Below are 20,372 nucleotides of genomic sequence, written 5' to 3'. Positions count from 1 at the left end.
AGGAGGTGTTGATCAGCAGCTTTCAGACAAGCTCAACTCAGCACTTTGTGTGAGTCCAAGTTTAAAAACTCATTTATGCATAAAAGATGTGTAGGCTCAAGGCAAAGCAGGGACAGACTCAGGCTCCACATGAGCTGCAAAGGCAGAAATGCCTCAGGAAGGTGCTCTACAGTGATAGCACTCTCAGAGATTTCTCTGTTCTCTCAGGGCTGCCTGGTTTGACTTTTGACAGAATATCCCATCCTTAAGTCAAGAATTACAGAGAACCTTTATCCACATTCTCCTCTCAGGGCTCTAATACTGAGGGCAAGAGATACAGATTTTATTACCATTCTTATTATGAAGTTATGATTACTCAGAGCCACAGGCCCGAGGCTCAGTGCTGGGGGTTGGCCTGTTCATAGACTCCTTTCAGTGCCCTTACAGGTGATGTTTGCTTTATCTTACATAGGGAATAAAGCACCTGGTAACATCAAAACAACTCACCTCCAGAGATGGGAGAGACCTGAAAAACCCAATGAAAGACATATGCAAGAAACTGCAAACAGCCATAAACATCCCAGTGGATTTTGTCCTTGCTTTTCCTGACTGCTTTTGCTTTATACAAGCTGTGTGTGTGGCTGCAGTGACGCATCTGCAATGATTCCTGTTGCTCTGGAATCCTGGAGGCAGTCATGGAGAAGAGCTGATAAACTGCAACATTGCTGCCTTGCACCTCTTCCCTGGGCTCTTTCTGACATCTCCACCAGCAGGATCACAAGCCTGAATGAGAAGCTCAGAAAAAACAGCTGCTGCACATGGTGCCAAATGGGTTTTTATTTCAGACCCCAGGGCACTCTGTAGCTTTCAGGTGAGCTGTGAGATGTGGCCAGTTCATAGGACACCTGAAACCCTTTTCCAAACTAAGCAATTTTTATTATTGCATCCTGCTAAATCATCCCTGTCAAAGAGCTGAGGGTATTTCCTATCTCAATCCTTCTGTTACCTAGTGTCACAAAAGTAATCCTTTGCCATCTTCTACCCCAAACACCTTGCAAGCATTTAGACAGATTATTTCACTGTCATTTACAGAAACACAGAAATATTGATTGATCAACAGCTCAAGAAAGATTATTCTCCAAAGAGAGGTGAGAGGAGCAGCTGCTACTGCTCTGTGAAGAGAGAACAAGTTAGATGGTGGCTCTAGGAGTGAGTGTGTAACAGCAAAGCCCAGGTGTCCCCCAGAACCTGAGCAAGGAGGCTGCTCTCTTTAGGGCAATAAGAAAAAACGTGGCAAGAGGCAAAATCTTTATTCCAGTTCTGAAGTGGAAAAAAACCGTCATGGCAACAACTCACCACTGGACAGTTCAGTAAGCATAAGGGAGGAGGCACCTGGCCCGGCCAGGCACACACTGAGGACATGGTCCCAGAGGCACTTGGAGAGGAAGCTCAGCTTCAAAGTACAAGCACTAAACACTTTGGCTCAAATTTTTAATATAAAAATTCACTAAAAAGGCTAAAATGTGACAAACCATTGGAAATACTGTGACAAACATTCACCCTTACGCAGTAAAAATCAAAACAAACCCAAACTGGCAAGAAGCTTTGAAATGCATGCTTTCTTCTTTCTCCTGGCACATCGGACCATCAGCTACTTTAAACGTTCATCTAGAAAATCCATGGCACCTTCACCTTGTAGTTCACTGCAAGGGACTACTCTCGATGGACCAGCACAAATAAACCCAGTAAAAAGAGGACTGCATACTGGAAGAGAGAGCAGAGGAGACACAGGAGTGCACACTGATATCTACAGCAGCGAACGTGCAGGGCACAGGGTTCTGCCTGTGTTCTCATGAAGGAATTCAAGCTGGGGTGGAAAAAGCAGGCAGGAAATAGAAGAGCTCTTACCTTAAATTTTGGATAATCGTTCATTAAGATAGTCACTATTCCAATATAGGGCACAAATCTGCAAGAATAAAGGTTTTCTTAAAACAAACACTATTCCAGGGTGCAGAGGGAGCATCACTCAAGCATCCCGAGGCCTGCAGTCAATGGGCTGGTGACTTCTTCCTCCCTGTGGCAGTGGGGCTGAGTGACAAGCAGCCCAGAGTGTGTTTCAGCCTATGCCTGGTTTAGATATCACTTGCCTGCAAACGCTGAGCCTCCCAGGACAAATCTGGTGACAATTCCAATCAAGTCTGAGCCCACGCCACCCTCAAATCTGTGTTCATCCAGCATGAACATCCAGGATGCAGCTGACAACTTGATGCCTTTGCTTAAGCCAAGCTAAGAACTCTCCACACTCTCAGGCAGGTTACAAAACCCAGCAGGGATAGCTCAACACAAGGAGGGATTTACCAGATGGCTTTTGGGGACAGCAGTGTGAAAAGCCCCATCATTTTCAACTGCACTTACCCTCTTGCTCGTCCTACAACATCCTTCTTCTCCAGCCAGTGCTGCCCCTGTTTGTAGAGCCCTCTGTCATCCACAGCATTGTTGTCTCCCTTTGTCAGAAATTTGATGTCTCCATTCTGCCTGGTAAAGACAAGACAGCCAGGTAAGGCAGGACAGAAACTTGTTAAAAGCTATTCTACAACAAGCATGGAGAGACCAACACAAGGGTACTAGAAGCAATCATGTCCTACAATTCAAGAAGGATAAAAGAGGGAAACTCTGTCAAATGCAGCAGAAAGCAGATGGTTTGGAAAAAACTGTCATGGGAAGAATGAATTCTGGCCCCAGCTAAGCTTTCCAGCAGACTTTCAGAACAGAACCAGCAGGACAAGTCATTTCTAGTGCAGGTGCAGCTATTGCCTCTTGGCTTTTAACCCATCTTGTGTTGATGCTTCTCTTGTAAATGTTCAATTCTGGTCTCTCTGCTACCACACAGAAGGAGAGGTTGGGATTGAAGCACACAGCTCTACTCAGCAGTGGGCAGAAGCAAGCTGAAACTTAGAACCGATTAGGAAAGGGGGACAGAAAAAAAACCAAATAATACCATGATGACACTGCATGAACTCACGATGTGCCTACATCTCGAATGCTCTGGGCAATGCTGAGACCCCCAGACCCTTTTCTGCAATGGAGAGAAGTGGCAAAGGTTGAAAAATGGTTAACAAGGTCTGAAACCACTTCTATACAACTACAGACCAGCCTGGAAAAGACAGAATGGATGGGAGATGTGACATAGTCCACCATAAATGACAGCAACAGTCAAATAGCTTTTCACTGTCTCTTCCAATGCAAGAGCCAGAGGGTACCAAAAGGAGCTCAGAAGTCATGGGTTAAAGCCAGGCAGAGAAGGTGGTATGCAGAAATAGCCACAGTGCAAACTAAACTATGTCTCTCTGCAAGGTATTTTGGTTTGCAGAAAATTATATTGGCTCAAAAATTGACCTGATACTCCATGTAAAAGAGGAAATTAGGCTATTTATAAAGAACTAGGACTTTGTGCTTGAAACTGTAACCTGCAGAAAGCAGGGAAATTATCACTACATACTCTGTCAAGTCTTTAATTAATCCTGAGATGAATTAGATTGCTATAAATGGGATTATGGAGCAGATTAATCTTTCCTTTGACCGGGGAAAAGCTTTATAGATTGTTCTCAGCCATTCCTGTTCGGATGCTGGACAGCAGCCCAGACAGGCACTACTCAGGGATTCGTCACTGTCACCTTCCTGTGGCACCTGCAGGCAGGTGCTGAGCAGAGCATCCTCAGTGCTTGAATCTCAGCTCTCACAGAAATGACAGATGGAATGCAGAAAAGGAATGCAGGCAGTTCTTTGGAGCTCAGGCTGTTTTCATCATGCCTGAACATGCACAGGTTCCTTGACAGCAGAAGCTTAGAAAGGAAAAAGGGGGAAAAACCCACAGCTTTCTCCAAACACATCTGGCTTGTTGCGTTGTGTGGGAACAACACTCCAGGACCTCAGAGACACTGTCTGGGAAAAGATAAAGATCCCCAAAGGTGCAGATAATGTTGTTTAGGTCTGAAGAGTGACGGTGTAGGAGTGCAGCACCTTACTGAGCAGAGTCAAGGCTCTGTCATGACGTGGCATGAGAAGCCCACGGTGCACTTCTCTGTTGTCTGAAGTGAGTGAAGACTGGTCTGACTGCCCTGCTCCAAAACCACTAAGTAAATTTTGACTGCAGACTCTGTGTTAGTAATAAAGAACAAATTCAATATTGGGCTGAAACAAGAAGAAAAGGCCAGCAAGGAACAAACACTTTCTCACTGACACAATATTGATGTGAAACTGGGCCCTGAGTTGCCCCAAAATCACAGAGAACACTTTCTGTTTTCCTGCATTTTGACACTCCTGTCAGCTTCTGCAGCGACTTTTCACTTCCAAACTGGCACCAGAAAATTATTCTTTAAGTAGTGAAAGAAGCAACTGACATCCAAATCCTGCCTTGAGTTCCCAGATTCAGGTTGCAGTATGGATTTTTCCAGTTTATCTCTCCTAACAAAAAGATTAGGTTTGTGTTTGATTGTTTCAGTTAAATGAAACCTAAAATACTACAGAATGGTTTCACCTTCCCAGTATTGGCACTATGGCCCTTTTACATTTAAACAAAAAATAGTGCTGGATACCCTAATATTGAGAGATAGAGCCAGGCAAAAAAAAAAGAAGGGTGGGCAACATCTGAGAGAAATTGCTGCACAGAACAGGAGAGGAGGAAAACTGTATTTCACTTTAAAGAGTTCCCACAACATCACAAAAAATGCTCATACAGCATTAGGTGTCAAATTCAGCCCATAAACTGACCTTATTTTTAAATCAGTGGTAACAAAGAAGAGCACTTTGAAAACTGACATTGTTCAAAGTTCTAGGTACAGAATAAATCTGAATACCAAAGAATGTGCTTTGCCTACTGTGAGAAGCATTGTTTCGTTACCTCAGAGCCAGGATTCCAGCTGTGCATTTATGTGCACAAGGCTGGTCATCCTTGAGTAGAACTGCACAACTGGTCTGGATATTCCAACAGTTTTGGGAAAAGGGACCCTCTCCATCCCATCAATATCTCAACTAGAGGAATCCTCAGATTGTCACCTGATACAGCTCCAGCTCATACTAGAAAACAGTCAGCAGAAACAGATGCTGGGACTCCAACCACCTAGTGCCTCTCAGAGATGCTTTGAAGAATCAATTATTCAGTTTAAGATTCAGTTTTCACTCGAACAACTCACACGGTTGGCTTGTATCCCCACAGAGCAGCCTGGAGAGGCCACAGCTCCATCCAGCACAACAGGAAAGCTCACGACTGCAGTGGAAGCCTTGGTTGGAAAACTAAGCCCTGTTCAGCATGAAACCAATGCCTGTTCCATTCCTTCAGACACACAACCTCCCCAGTGCTGAGAGTGAACAGTACACAAAGACTCTGAGGATAAAAATACAACTTTCTAAAGAGACAAAAGACCCTGAGTCTGCATGACAGCAAAGACCAGGACCATAGAGACAAGCTCTAAAATAACACACGCTACACACAAAACACCTTTCTGCCACAGCTATGCCCCACTAACAAGAATCACTTCACACATAAATGAAGCCAAGCTACAGCAGACAGCACAGCAGCTTGGGACAGAGGGGATGGTACAGGAGACAGTAAGAGGTGTCAACCTTCCAGTGCCTAAAGGGGCTCCAATAGAGATGGAGAGGGACTTCAAACAAGGGCCCTAAATAGGACAGGGGCAAGGGTTAGACAGAATATAAGGATTAAATTCTTCCCTGTGAGGGTGGTGAGGCCCTGGCACAGGCTGCCCAGAGAAGCTGTGGCTGCCCCTGGATCCCTGGAAGTGTCCAAGGCCAGGCTGGACAGGGCTTGGAGCAACCTGGGGTAGTGGTAAGTGTCCCTGCCCATGGCAGGGGATGAAATGAGACTGGCTAAATTTAAGGTCCCTTCCAACCCTAACAATTCCTTGATTCTGCAGTTTGAAATGTCCAGGGCGTTGGCACAGACTCTCAGTTTGTGCCTTCTGCTGGATGATCTTTACAAGTAAACCAAGTAGGACAGATTTTGTCTGTCTGAAACTTCTATGTTACTTCCTACAGCACCTAGATATTTATAATTGACATCCCACCCACTTATTTACCCAAGCAGATGAAGAATATCAGTTAGGGAAACATCAGCAGTAGAACCCCCAGATTCTTAACATACTTCTCATGGATTTTCAGGACACGATGGACTATAGGAATTTCCCTTCCTTCTATCCTAAAGACAACTATTTCTCCCACTCTGATTGGATCTTCAATTCGGTTCGTGAGGAACAGGAGATCTCCTCTGTGGAAAGCAGGCTCCATACTCCCACTGAAAAAGAGGAGAGAAACAACTGAACAATATTTAAACACTCAGCACCGGGTTTTGGAGTTCATGGCCTTTAAGGAAAATCTCACAAGAACCTCATGAGAAAGAGAAGCTGTGGATACCCCATTCCTGGAAGTGTTCAAGACCAGGCTGAAACCTTGATGAAGAGCTTCTGAGAAAGCCACCTTGCAGACTGGGCAACTGTGTAACCTCTATTGCAACCAGGTGTTCAATCATCGTATTACCAGTAGTTTGGACAGGTTGGGAAAAGAGCACTGCCAGTACCTGGTGTTACAAGCACATCCAAAAAGAAAAGTTTTTTTAATAAGCAAAAAGCTGATGACAAATACTACCTTTTGATTTCTGAGCTCACCATTGGCAGGGCAACGCTGGCAGCTCTGTAATGATGGGAAGCTTTTCTTTTTAAATTTACTTTTTAGAGATAGATAGATAGACAGATTATCCTCAGGAACAAAGCACTGAAAGCATCAGGCTCTTGCATTCCCATCTAAAACAGACAAAGGGACTTGCCAAAAATTTGTTACTGTGATTCATTACCACGACTCAAGTTATTTTTCTTCTGTCTTGTAAATGCCCATTGTTGCCAACTACTTATCCTTCCTAATTCCACATAAATAATGCAAAACAGAACAGTGAACTTTAACTACTGCGCGCAATTGTGTTTTGTATTTTATCTCCACAGAGCAGAGCAGATGCAGTTCAGAACAGCAGGTCACATCACTGTGACCTGTCTTACTCACTGGGAGGAGCAGTGGGAAACATCTGTCCTGTACTTCACGTCAGGAGGGAGTTCTGGTAAGTGGCACTTGGTCATGGCATTACAGCATTTCTACATCATGAACATTGACACAGAAACACAAAGAAAAGGCCAATGTGGCCACAGAGCAGGTATAATATCTGTGCCAGCATCCAATGGCAGCCCAGGGAATTTGTCCCAGGCAGCAGAAAGGTGGGAGTAACACTAGTGGTACCCACTGCAGGACACTACTGTAAGGACAATGTGTGACACCCCAAACATACAGCGACAGTGACAGCCCTTAAACTCAGGACCACCTCTGCAATGGACATTCACTGAATCATCGCAGATGGGTTGGAAGGGACCTTAAAGATCATCCCATTCCACCCCCTGCCAGGGACACGTTCCTCCAGATCAGGGTGCTCCAGGCCCTGTTCAACCTGGACTGGAACACTTTCAGGAATGAGACAGCCACAGCTTCTCTGGACAGTCTGTTCCTGGGCCTCGCTGCCCTCACAGGAAAGGATTTCTTCACACTGACCTATCTACTCTGCCTCGGGCAATAGGAAACGGGACACCCCATTATCCCGTCACAACCTGCCCGGGTAAAAGGTCCCTCTCCCTCTTTTTTACTAGCCCTCTACCAGCCGGCTGAGAGAGCGAGGTTAGATGCTCTTTTTACCCACTCCCTCTTCCCTCGCTATTGCTGAGCCTGGATTCTTAAGGAGCTTCTCGCCCGCGGGGGTTGTGGCAATAGTCTCTGTCTGACCCATTCCTGTGGGGATCCCCCTCGGGGGGGCCTGGCGATTCCCAGCCCAATGAAACAACCTGGGAATTTAAGCCCCCGCATCCCTGGACTGACCTCAGTACCACCACGATGGGACTCTCGCTGCCCGTTACCACCATAAGCCCCTTCCAGATCATGAGGGCGGAGGACACGATCATGCCGAAGTTCAACACCTGGTAGTACAGCTGGAGAGGAAGGGGGTCGGTCAGGCCTCGCCACTGGCGCACGGCAAGGCGGACCGGCCCTGTCCGCCCGCTCCACTTTCCCCTCCGGCCCCCCTGGCCCCTCCGGCACCTGCCGCTTGTTCATGCGCCGCACATCGTCCAGAAAGTCCAGCGACAGCATCGCCGCCGCCGCCGCCGCCACCGCCGCCCGCGGGCCCCACTTCCGCTTCCGCCTGCACGGCCACGTCACCGCCGCTTCCGCCCCCGAGCGCAGGGGAGGCGGCCCCGGAGCACCCGGCCGGGAGCCGGAAGCGGGGCCGGGGCTCATCCGCACCCCAGGGAGCGCGGCACGCACCCGCATCCAGCTCAACACCCCTCCAACGTACAGCCCGCATCCAGCCGGCATCCCACATCCAACAAAACAGCCCCTCCAACCAACACCCATCCGACTGAAACACCATAGCCAATCAAAAGCCGTCCATCCAATGGCAATTCCATCCGTGCCTCTTCAGTCACTCCCATCCAGTCAAACCCATTCAGCCAACACCCACTGAACCAAATTCCTGTTCAACCAACACCTGACACCCCTCACACTTCACACCCCATTCAGCCAACATCTAATCTACACCCCCCATATGACATCCCACCCAACCAACCCCAGCACCCCACATCCAACCAACACACCAACCAACATCCAGACAGAACCAGTGGGCTATATCCAAGCATCGCAAGACCAGATGGTGATGAGCCCAAGCAAGGAGATAAATAGTTCTTAAATTATTTAAACATCATCAAGAGTAAACAATAACAAGCATAGTTCTGGCTCAACAGAATGAAAAAAAATAATAGTATAGAAGGTAATTATATTACACAAAGCATGGGCGTGACAAGGAATGAGGGAGGAAAGAGAGAGTCAATGTGACTACATGGAAAAGAAACATCTCCTAAAGGACAGGTAATGCCGAGCCTCAGCAGGAGTTATGGAGCTACTGATGGAGTGCCAGCCCCTGCTGTGCTGCAGGATGGTGGCTCCCACTGTTTCCAACACCTCTGTGAGCTGTGCTCTGCTCCTCTCCCCTCAAAACGAGCTGTCAGGGAGCCCTGGCACTCGGGATACATCGGGAGCTCTGGAATAGCTTCATTCCAGTTGATCCCACTGACAGGATGAGGGATGTTATCCCCTTCTGGCGATGGCGCCAATCGGAGCTCCCCACTGGCATGAACCACTGAGCACTGGGCCTGGCACCACCCACCCCAGGATGGCCTCCAGCAGCGCAACTCCACAAATGGCCAACGTTGTCCCCAAGGGGACCAGGCCCTCCTAAACACTGTACTCACCAGGGAGGACTGGGGCTACAAAATCCTCTTTCAAGGATGATTCAGGTCCAAGACATTTCATTAAACTGCATTTTGGAAAAGAATGTTGTTATTTGGGCAACTAAAGAATAATCAGCACAACTTACAGCTTGAATTCATCCCGTGTAACACAGATCCCAGATCGGCCAACACAGTCGTGACAAACACGGTTGGCTGAGCCAGTGTTATGAGTTAAAATGAGTAACACAAAGGCAGGATGGGGGGAGAAAAAAGAAGCCATAAATAGAAGGAGAAAGAAAGGGAGATTGGGAAGGCAAGGCTGGGGCTCTGGGCAGAGGCTGAGGCGGTGCACACTCAAAGGAGAAGAGCTTGTCTGAAGGAAACTGCAGCTGAAAAGTGCTCCTGGATCCTCAGGAGTTGGCCAAGCCCCACTGAGGATTCTGGCTCTGCTTTCCCTTTTCACCTCTCTGGGCTGGCAGGGAGGTAGTGCTTAGGATGCAATGCCAGGGTTGCTTTTGGTTTTTTGTGTTTTAAATTTCCCTTACAAATAGGAGTTAACGGAAAGCAACATCCATCCCAAGAAATCAACAGAATATTTCAAAGATTTGCCCCATCCCCACCCTGTATTTTGAGTAGAAACCCTCCAACAAAAAACCCCCAATCAACCAAAAGGGCCTTTTGCTTTTAAGTCTTAAGAGACTTTGAATGATTGTTCTGTGAAGTGCTGTTGGGGCCTTCTGCGCCACACATCTGACTGTGCTCACAAAGAGCTGAGTCACTTTTGCATTCTTTGTTGTCCTCTTCCACTGTAGTGTACAACTCGCCATTGTAGTCCTCATGTCCGTTCTTACCCATCTCTGTTTGTAACTTCTGCCTTTCATCTTCCTCCTCCTCCTCCTCCTCTTCTTCCTCCTCATCCTCCTCATCTTTGACTTTATGAACAATGAAAAGGTGTCTGTTCAGAGAGATGTGAGAGGTGTAGCACAGGCCACAGAACAAGCACTGGAAGGTGGAGCTGTCGGTCTTGTGCCGAGGTATGTGTTCCTGGAACTCAGTCCGGACGTCCGTCACAAAGCTGCACTTAGCACATTTCCAAGGAGCTTTCAGTTTTTTGGCTGGTGGTGCATCCAAACCTGCAGTGCTCTCTGCCTGACCCAGCTCATCCGGTGCCATCCTCTTTGGAGATTTTACCTTAAAAAAACAGGATTCAAAAGTTACTTTATAATTTGAACCGATGAAGAGTAAGTGCTAAAATCCACACACATGTCTGAAGATGCCTGAGGGTGAAGCGGTGCCTAGGGATTCCTGGGGCATTCCCTTCCCTACCCATACCAAACACCTCACCCAGCAGGATTTCAGCTGCTGCCCTGTGATGTGAGATGGGAACACTAGCAGAGGCTGGCTGGGCAGAAATATGATGGGGAAATAGTTTAGAATCAAGGACTCATCAAATGGTTTGGGTTGGAAGGGAATTTAAAGGTCATCCAGTTCCACCCCCTGCCATGGCAGGGACACCTCCCACTAGACCAGGTTGCTCCAAGCCCAGTCCAGCCTGGCCTTGCACACTTCCAGAGATGGAGCAGCCATGACCTCTCTGGCTAAAAATTTGGTTTGGTGTAGGAACAACTTAGACTTTGGTGTGGGAAGGAGAAGGCCACAGAAGAGGGCCAGCTGAGGGACACAGTGGTGGTCATTAGCCCAGACATCGCTTCTCAGATTTAACTTGAACATTTCCTCCTCCACTCAGATTTTATCTTAGTGGCATCTCTCAGTAACTCATCCCCTCTATCTTAGAATCCTGCAGCTTCTTCTCCAGTGAGGATGACTCACTTAAATATGTCCCTGCAGTGATATGCAAAATGGGTATTTTTAAAATAAATGGAGCAAAGAAGCCCAAGCAGACAACCCTCCACTCCAAACCAATCCAAAACAAAATCAGTAGAACAGTTACATTTGCTATACAAAATTACACACTCCTACTTAAGAAAAATGCAGTTCTCAGAGGTAATGGATCTAGCAAGTATTTTAAAACAGAAAATAAATCTTTTATAACTAGCAGAAAAAATAAGGGACAAAGAAGAAAAATGTGTCATGCTCACGAATGGGCTACCAGGGGAATAATAGGGTAATAACAAACTTAAATTACAAAATAGACTGAATAAATGCCAGTAAAACACAGCAAGAAAATCTTGAGAAATGCAAGATGCAAATTCATGTTGTCCTGGTGCTGGTGCAGCTCAGCTGTGCTTGCACTGCTGACTCTGACCCTCCCAGAGGGAACCAGGCTGGATGGAACTGTGAGGGAAGGAAATCTACCCTATGGATGGGAGGGTTTGACTGGCACAAGGCCACAGCTTGATGTAACACCCCAAATTAACAGCTACTCGCCAAGTACATTTAATTGCACATTTAATTTTTCATGAAAATAGGTATTGGTTACTTCTGCTCTGTCTCTCTCTGGAGCTTTGGCCTTGGCCATCTGGGATAAGTCTGGGTTTTTGATGCCGTGCATGAGGCTGATGTGGTTCTCCAGCATGAATGGTTGAGGAAATGTCTGATTTTCATCTGTACAGTACCTTGGAAATAAAAAAAGGAAGACAATGTATTAGAGGATATGCTCTTTGTATTGTGCCAAACAGATGTCACTGGAGACAGACTCTGGTGAGTAATTTACCATTAGATTACCAAAACACACAGCAAAGCATCATTTTAATAATAATACATTACATAACAGAGAAATCTAGAACAGTTTGGAGTTTGCCACAGTGCTCATGAATGAGAGTAAGGCATGTCTTCTTAACAGTGCTAAATAAATATAGGCACTAGTGGAGATCAGATATCCTGTGACAAATGCCAAAGAGGATAAATTATCAGGATGGAAAACATATGGGAGAACAAAAACTGACTCTGAGATGAGAGAACTACACAGAGAGAGCTGATGACTCGTGTGACACCTGGGAGACCTGTGACAAATCCAGTCCTGCACCCAGCACTCCCACGTACCAGGGAAAGCCAGCATTACATCCACCAGACTGTACCACAGCACAGTGGTAACAACTGAAATTCTCACCCAACTGCTGAAATTCCAACTTTTATACCAACAATCTAGGCAGAAACAGTTGTGAACATGTCATTTATATGTAATTCTTCATGTTTGAACCTGGCAGGACTCCAGAGCTGCTACAGAGCTGGCTGACATCTCAAAAAAGAGCTTGTGAAGGGGATGTGTCATCTGTACCTTTGCTCCTAGATGACTGAGATCTCCTGGACTACGTGCCAGGCCTTGCAGACATAAACCAGCCCCCCTGAAGTGCACAGAGTGCTCTGTTAGCAGTTGAGAAATTGAGAAAGCCAAAGTTGAGTATCCGTGCTGTTCTGGTGCTTGCCAGCACAACATGGTAAAGGTCCATCAGCTACACATGGACCTGAGCAAGGACAAGTGACACCAGAGTCCCCTGAACTGCCCTAATTGCATCTGAGACAGCAGCAGCACGGGATTAAGAGCAACAGAGAGGAGCTGAAGTGTCTCTGGGTAACAAAGATATCTTCTAAAAAGGCAGAAGATTCCTACTGATCTTCCAGTAACTAGAGAGAAATTAAGTAACAGTCAGCAATGATGTGAAAATGCAGACATGCTCAATGAATACTTCTGGGTTCTAACAGAAATTGCTCAGAGGATGAATCAATATTTAATGATGATGGAATTTTTCTTCTTTGTGGAGGAAAGCTGAGAGGTTATTAAGTGGTATTTATCAAAAATAAATGTTGAAAATCAAGTGTTTCAGACACTTTCTACTGAAGACTTGAAAAGAAGAGTAGCATCTTAAAACAATAACAAAATGAACTATGAAAGAAAATACACAATACATCCCAGTATTTTGCAATTTTTCCTAATTTAGAATTATTTTCATGTGAGTAGGGAAAGATGCTTGCCTAACCTGAATTACTCCAGTGACAAGCATGGCAGGAGGGTGTTCAAGTAAGTCCTCCATCACTGAATTCTCCCTACAAATTTATCCAAAGACAGAGACCTAAGCAGGGCAGGGGTAGAAAGGGGAAATCACAGCGTGGTCAGTAATCAGATCCATGACAGATTTTATTCACACCTCAAATGGAAACCCAGGAGAAGAGGGTGACATGAAGCTAAGGTATCAAAATCCCTGAAGAGAGTAACAGGTGAGAGTGGTACAAAATGCCAAACAGGAAGAAGGAAAAGAGACATCAGAACCAGAAGAAATGAGGAGCAGTGGACATGTGATGCCTTACAGAGTGCTGAAAACAGTCAAGGAGGAATTCAGGGACTGGAGGGTAAGATTTTTAGAGCAGTGCTCTACAAGCTAAGACAGATCAAATGGAAGACAGGACAATAGACCTCAGATCCAAACAAAGAGTAGCTCTTGGAAATGTTAGGACAGTATTTCAAGGAAGAGGTTTCATCTGCAGAGTGCTGTGATTTCAGTGAGTCTGCCACTACAGTGATTGAAGAGAGCACAATCACTGTCCAATTAAGACTTCATCAACAGATTCTGAGAAAGAACACCACGATGGAGAATTAAACACAACCACAATTTCCTTGGATTGCTAGCTGTGTTTTCACTGCTGGCATAATCACTGCTCTTTGGGTGAACCAGTGGATCCGTAGCTGTGCGTTCTGAAAAGTAACAAGGTAATGCACAGCAGGCTGGCATATCCTAGGCTGGCAGGAATTTCCACACAAATCCTTCTTCCCAGCAACATCTTATGCTTATTTTGATCCTGAAACATTCCACTTTAAAAACAACTGATCCAGAGAGAACAGATTTACACAAATCAGGTGAGCATACCACCCAAGACCATCATCCACAAACTTAAAGCTGAGTGAAACACAATAGGAGACAATATTTCATTTCCTCCAGAGGTTCTAAGTCAGAGGAGTTACAAGAAATGGAAAGTTTAGAAGTCCTGGATGAAAAAATGTCTCAGGAATGTATTCCAAGTGGTAATGCCTATGCAGTATCCACTTACTAAAAGCTGTTGTGGCTCACCAGATAGTCCAAAGAAATACAGTACTTGAGGAATGTACTTGTACTCTTCAGATGAGGTTTTAGCAACTTGAGTGCAGTGAAGTGACAACACACGTCAGAAATGCTTGTATTAAACCAAAATTTTAGATAAACTGGAAAAATCCCCCAACCTATGCCACTGCAAACCTCTTTTCCAGCCCCAATGTGCTTTAATCCTGTTTCAAAAGGATGTCTCTGAATGAGACAGGAAGGAATTATGCATGGTCACTCAGTATACCACTTTCTCTGCAGCAGTTACAGAGGTAGATTCATAAGCATTGGGCTTTGTCCTGAACTGAGATTATATCCACAGTTAAATACGTTGACCAGCAATGATTTTTATTCACCACTATTTCCATAACTTGTCTGAAGTCTCCAGATCCATTTTCCAACTTTGAGGTGTGACTTCCCACGCAATTCCAGCAAGATGAATTCTCTATGGCTTCATGGCCTGTGCAGTCAGTTCTGCCCTTCTAAAGCAGTGGCAAGACCTGGTTCATTTATTAGGATTTTACATACCTTTTCCACCCAAGGAGAAGGCACAAGAGTGATGCATGACCACACCAACCACAAAGCAGTGAAAGACTGGCCCAGTATTTTATTGGATGTTTCACAATGATGAAAAACATAAATCTCATTTATCACCTGCAGATATCAAATCACACCTTCCCTTATGTTTCCAAAAGACATTCACTGCACGGTCAAAAGCAAGGTCTTATTTTAACCATTAAGTCTCTCATGTTTAACATATTCTTCTCCTCACTTTCCTTCAGTAACTTACAGTCTGGAGCAGACAGGAGCAGCAGACATGAGTTATTACAACTTCCAAACTTGAAGGATTAGACTGGTGCTGAAATGCAGTTTGCAAAGTGGCGTTGAGTACGTACCAGCAAGTGTAGACTTTCTTTGCTGTGTCGTGGTTATTGCGGATGTGTCTGCGCAGGCTGTTGGAGGCATTGAACGAGCGCTCACACTGGCGACAGGGGTATCTTTTCATGGACTGGTAGGAAGAGAAAAACAGCTTTGAACAGCAGGGACATGGAAGGCACTGACTGGATTCTAATTCCATGCTCTTCACCTGGACATTAACTCTGAGATGCAAAAAAATCCCATACATTTATGTAATTCTGCTGATAGAGATCACTGAGATTTTGAGATCCCACTTATATTCAGCCTAACAGTTGGATAATACCAGCACTGATCTTTATAAAACCAGGATTACTTAAAGCACATTTTACCAATGTTTTTATTAGGAATTACATATCTGCTTCTCCTGTGGGTTCATTTCACTACTGGACTCCATGCAGAATTCACTCAGTGGAAGGTCCCTTCAGGCCCAGAAGGCAGCAGGACCCCAGTTAAGTACAAATTCACTTACCTTTCTCTTGCTCCTTGTATTTCAGCACAGGGCAAGATGCTAAAAAGCATCACACAGGCCCTTCTGTAATCCATGTATGATATCCTCAATCCCCTAAGAAAGTCTGTCCTATAACCAGCCTCCTCCAAATTTTCCAAAAGGGCAAAATTTTTTGCCCTTTATGTAACCTGCAGGTACATTCCAGTTAAAATCTTCTTAGGCTTGCTTAATGAATACATATATGTATTAATGAATACATATATGTATTAAACTGAAATATTTGGCTAATTTCCTACTTCTGGGACATTCAAATGGGAAAATCCAGCACTCAGCCTGCCCTCATCTTCTTCTCTTGAAGTGAGGACATCATCAAATGGGACAACCCAGCCCTCCTCAAATCAAGCTAAAAGGACTCAAACAGCATGATCCAGATACCCATTCATGGCTGGGTGACTCAGGATATCAAACAAGAAGTCCTGATGCCAAAGTACTAAGAAATCTGGCTGCACACAGCATCTTGGCCCATGTTCTGCTAGTGACAAGGCTTTAGCTTGACAAAAGTAGGTCAAGGCAATTCAACACTTGAACTGGATGAAACACACAAAAAGTAGAGATTTGCAGTTTTTATAATGACAGCCCTGCAAAGGGACCTGGAATGCAGGAGACTGGTGTTCTTCCTGGTTTGCTAGCTCAAGTATTTCATCCATGTCCTTACCCTTCCATGATTCCTCTTCATGTGGGACACATAGGTTTCCCGATCAGGGATCCACTGTGAACATTCCTTGCAAGTCCAACCAGTTCTTCTCAGTCTGGACTTGGATTCAGGATTATGTCCTTCCACCCTCATGTCTTTCCTTGTCAGAGGAGAGGGGGAAGTCCCATTGGCTACCAAAAGCTCCTTTGGTGAGGTATGAACCTGGTTCTTTGAAGCCTTCTCAGACTTCTGCCGGAAGTTTGAGAGCTCTTCAGGATTATGGGGGACTCCATGAACACCCTGTATAACAGTAACAGTGGAAAAGCACATAACATTTACATGTAATTCACATTTCACACCTTTATTTATAAATAAATACCATTTATTATTTAAATACATAATTTAAATTCCCACTGGTCAAACTATGTATTGTTGTCTTGCTCCTGTAGGTTTTCCCATTTCTCCTAGAAGCTGCTGCAGTGCTTTCCCCAACAAGAGATCTTATCTTCCTAAGAAACATGAAGCTTCTATTTCTGTTTCCTGCATGACAACAGCCACTCCTTGGTGCTGCCTGTTTAGCACTTTGGATGAGCCCTGGGAACTCTGGCTAAACAGGGAAGATGAAATGGAAGAGAAATTTCAATTGACATTATTTCAAGAACATAATCTCTGAAAACACAGAGCTTTGGTAAGCTCTGAATGAAATGTTTGCTGGTATCCTGGGGCTCCAAAGCTGCTTCATCTTTGCCCATGGGATGGGAAGAGAAAATGTTGAATTTCTCCAAGTCTATTTCCTTCAATTCCACTCCATCTATTGATATTAACATTTTTCATGGTTCAAAACTTTGCTCCTGACATATAAGACCAAGCATAAAGCCAGGAACCAGCCTTACAAGGAATATGGTTCTAGCCTCTTTGTTACTCAACAGGCAAAATCCAAAAGTCCCCCAGAAAATTCTTTTAACAAAGAAAATTGAACACAAGGAAAATAATCTAAAAAATGAAGAGCTATGGGAAAGTAAAAGCAAGTAAAACATTAAAATACCAAAGAAATCTCAAGAAACTCAACCAGGAACAACAGTTCATCCACAGAAAAGGCTAATTTAGAGGTTTAATTGTGCACAGTAATTAATAATGGGTGAAGTTTCAACACATGAAAACCCCAGGCATTTGGAAGTCTTTCTGTGGGTTAGACACCAAACAAACCTCCAAACACAAGGTCTCAGCTGAGAAGTCTGTGTGCTTTGCACCTGTCCCAGCTGATAACCACAGAAGCCACGGCACTGCCAGCTCCTCAAGAACACAGATACATCACCTTTCACCCCATCTCTGAAGAGTTTCTGTGCCCATTACTCCACTGTTACAACACGGGGGTAAAATAAATGAGGAGCATGGAAAAATGAAGTGATTTCTCTGCAGAATCAATACCAGGAAGCAGAGTTAACTCCTGCTCTGCGATGCTCTAAACCTGAGGAAGATGAGGAGGCATGTGGATTCTTTATTTTGCATGTAGTCACCACCTCCTAAAAACTCTACAGCATGAAGGTGATCTCAGAGGAGATGGAGGAGTGCAATTACTACCCTGCCACAGCCAAAAAGCCGCCAATTACCTCAGAGGTTAAGAGACAAAGTTTTGTGGTGAAGATCTCGGGGTGCTGATGCAAAGTGCTGCAGGCAGGTCCCTGGGATGGGATCTGACAATGAACCACAAGGTATCTCAGCTCCAGTTTTTTAGCACTGGGGATGAACACCTCTTTGAAGATCCTAGGTGTCATAATGCAAGTTCCTTGTAAATAGGCAGTTTCCATGGAAAGATGGCAGAGTCGGTGGGAATAGCAAAGAGACAGCCGGAGAGATGGCAGATTCAGTGGGATATGGCCAAAGGCAGCAGGATTTTGCTGCAGAGACAGCTGGAAAGACAGCAGAATTCGGCAGGATACAGCCAAGGTAGCAGGATTTTGCTGCAAAAACCCTGGCAGTAGGCAGCAGAGTTGCCGCGTGATTCCAGAAACCCTCTAGAGGATTGGAACCGCCATTAGGACCATGGGAGTGTAAGTTTCTACACCAGAACACCCCATTCTGAAGGTATGGACTTTCTTTCTTAAAAAAAGAGGGGTTAATTACAACAAGTGGGTTTTACTAGCCCTGCTTACATGGTGTGAAAGCCATGAACTAGATTGTCTTGGTTTGAAAGGCAGGTGTTTGTTAAGAAAGGCAGAAACCTCTCTTGAAAGGGAGAATGTAAACCCCTCCCTCCAAATTATTATAATTTTGAAATTAAGGAGCTCTCATGCAAAGATATGGAAATAGAAATAACAATTCTTTACTAGGAAAAAAAGAACAACATGGTAATACAAAAAAACCCAAACCCAAAACACTGACAGAGTCAGAATACAACCTGACACCCTGTCAGTCATGGTGTTGGTAACAGTGTGAATAAATAGTGGCTGCAGTCCTCTTGGAGTGACAGATGTGGTTCAGTTGGAGCAGTGCTCCTGGAGAAGGTTTTCCTCCGAAGGTCCGGTGATGATGTAGAAGGGTTGGTTTTCCTCTGGAATCCACTGGAAAAAGGCTAACTGATGTTCCAAATCTCAGATTTTATCTAGGTAGGCTCCTCCCCCATCTCATAATGGGATGATGTAATTTTATCAGTCACACAGTGGGACTCAATGGCCCATTAACAGAAAATATCTCCCTGGAGGAAGGATGGGTTGTGGAAAAGATAAAGAACACTGCCCTACCTGATTTTAACAGATGGTCCATTGCCAAAAGATATCCCCCTCTGGAGATAAAGATCACCGCCCAACCTGGTTTCAACACATGGTGATAGAACACATACTTTTGGTTACATCCTGCTTTGCAAGCCAAGACATAGATGTATCCAAAGGGATCTCCTTAGACTTACTAACTTGGGAGAGGGCTGGCAAAAACATGCTTGCTGCAACCTCTGATGGTGATATAGCAGCCATCAATGTTATAAAACCATCCTGGTTTTATCATCCTGGACTTACTAAATTAAATAATGAAAGGGGTAGAGAAGACACAAATAGCTGTGAAATCCCCGCGCAGAAACAAAAGACCTTTTCAGGCGAGGACAAGATGCCAGTTAAGCATTTTGCAGTTGTGCAGGGCCACAGGACCAGCCTGGCCATTTCTCTAAGCCCATCCTGTGCATGCTTCGGCTGCCACGGCCACTGTGGTACCATGCCCTGCTGCTGTGGCACTGCAATAGCCTGCACAGCCCATGCTGTTGCTTCAGGCGAGCATGCCATGGTGCCCCGCTCTGTGGGACGGGACCACATGGCGATCATTCCAACACTCCCCATGCTGCAGCTGAAAGAGTTTAGGCTTCATGTCCAGTAACACACCACAAAGACAGCCCACAGAAGAGCCCCGAGATGGTGGCTGCCACGTGCTTTGGACACGGGTCCCCCAAGATGGCGGTGAGCACATGGCCACTGGCAGGAAGAGAAGTCGCACATCCTCTGTGGGCGGTGGCTCTGCCCCTGCCCCATCCTTTGGGGGGCACAGCTCCACCACCGACCCAGCCTCGGAGGGACATGCCTCTGTCCGTGACCCAGCCTCCATGGAGGCATCACCAGGAACTCCTTGAGACACAATACCCAGAAAAGTCAACACTGTTGTCCTGAGTGCACCAGAGTTCAGTTCTCCCTGGATTATATACCGACAAGGGATACCAACAGAGCCACTGTCCTCCTGTAGAACACCTGTAGAACACTGTCCACCTGTAGAACACCGCAGCCAATCCTGTGAACGTCTGACAAAAGGTGAAAGAGTCACTCCCGAGACCAAACGGGTGAGCTCCAAAGCCAAGCCTTTGACCACGCATCCAAGCCTTTCTACACCTCCAGTAGACAACTGTAAGTTTATCAGGGCAGTGGGAGGAGACCTTCAATTCCCTGATACAAGTGCAGGAGGGCCCATGCAGCCCTAAGCCACACAGTGTT

General features: G+C 45.4%; 2 protein-coding genes across 3 annotated transcripts in view; both read right to left on the bottom strand.

Moving 5' to 3' along the window:
• Window positions 1-1,271: 1,271 nt before the first annotated feature.
• SEC11A (SEC11 homolog A, signal peptidase complex subunit) lies at window positions 1,272-8,238 on the bottom strand. Of its 2 annotated transcripts, XM_033070210.1 has the most exons (6): window positions 8,125-8,238; window positions 7,906-8,015; window positions 6,140-6,289; window positions 2,395-2,514; window positions 1,888-1,945; window positions 1,272-1,743 (listed from the first exon to the last, which is right to left on the bottom strand). In XM_033070210.1, exons 1-6 carry the CDS (start codon window positions 8,173-8,175, stop codon window positions 1,693-1,695), a joined length of 540 nt encoding a protein of 179 aa, XP_032926101.1. In that variant the 5' UTR covers window positions 8,176-8,238; the 3' UTR covers window positions 1,272-1,692. The 2 variants fall into 2 exon arrangements, with proteins under 2 accessions (XP_032926101.1, XP_032926099.1); XM_033070208.2 differs by having other exon boundaries at window positions 1,272-1,945.
• A 497-nt stretch (window positions 8,239-8,735) lies between these two features.
• The window catches only part of ZNF592 (zinc finger protein 592), a 41,017-nt gene continuing 29,380 nt past the window's right edge, over window positions 8,736-20,372 (bottom strand). Inside the window, exons 6-9 of the mRNA XM_033070207.1 lie at window positions 16,426-16,704; window positions 15,241-15,353; window positions 11,752-11,887; window positions 8,736-10,502 (exon numbers count right to left, since the gene is read on the bottom strand). Coding sequence (XP_032926098.1) covers window positions 9,996-10,502; window positions 11,752-11,887; window positions 15,241-15,353; window positions 16,426-16,704 — 1,035 coding nt within the window. The 3' untranslated portion in view covers window positions 8,736-9,995. The remainder of the gene's footprint in view (window positions 10,503-11,751; window positions 11,888-15,240; window positions 15,354-16,425; window positions 16,705-20,372) is intronic.

The sequence above is a fragment of the Catharus ustulatus genome, chromosome 12, assembly GCF_009819885.2.
Source record: "Catharus ustulatus isolate bCatUst1 chromosome 12, bCatUst1.pri.v2, whole genome shotgun sequence".
Taxonomy (NCBI): Eukaryota; Metazoa; Chordata; class Aves; order Passeriformes; family Turdidae; genus Catharus; species Catharus ustulatus.
Note: the sequence above shows the minus strand (reverse complement) of the source record. Positions and strands in the feature narration are given on the sequence as shown.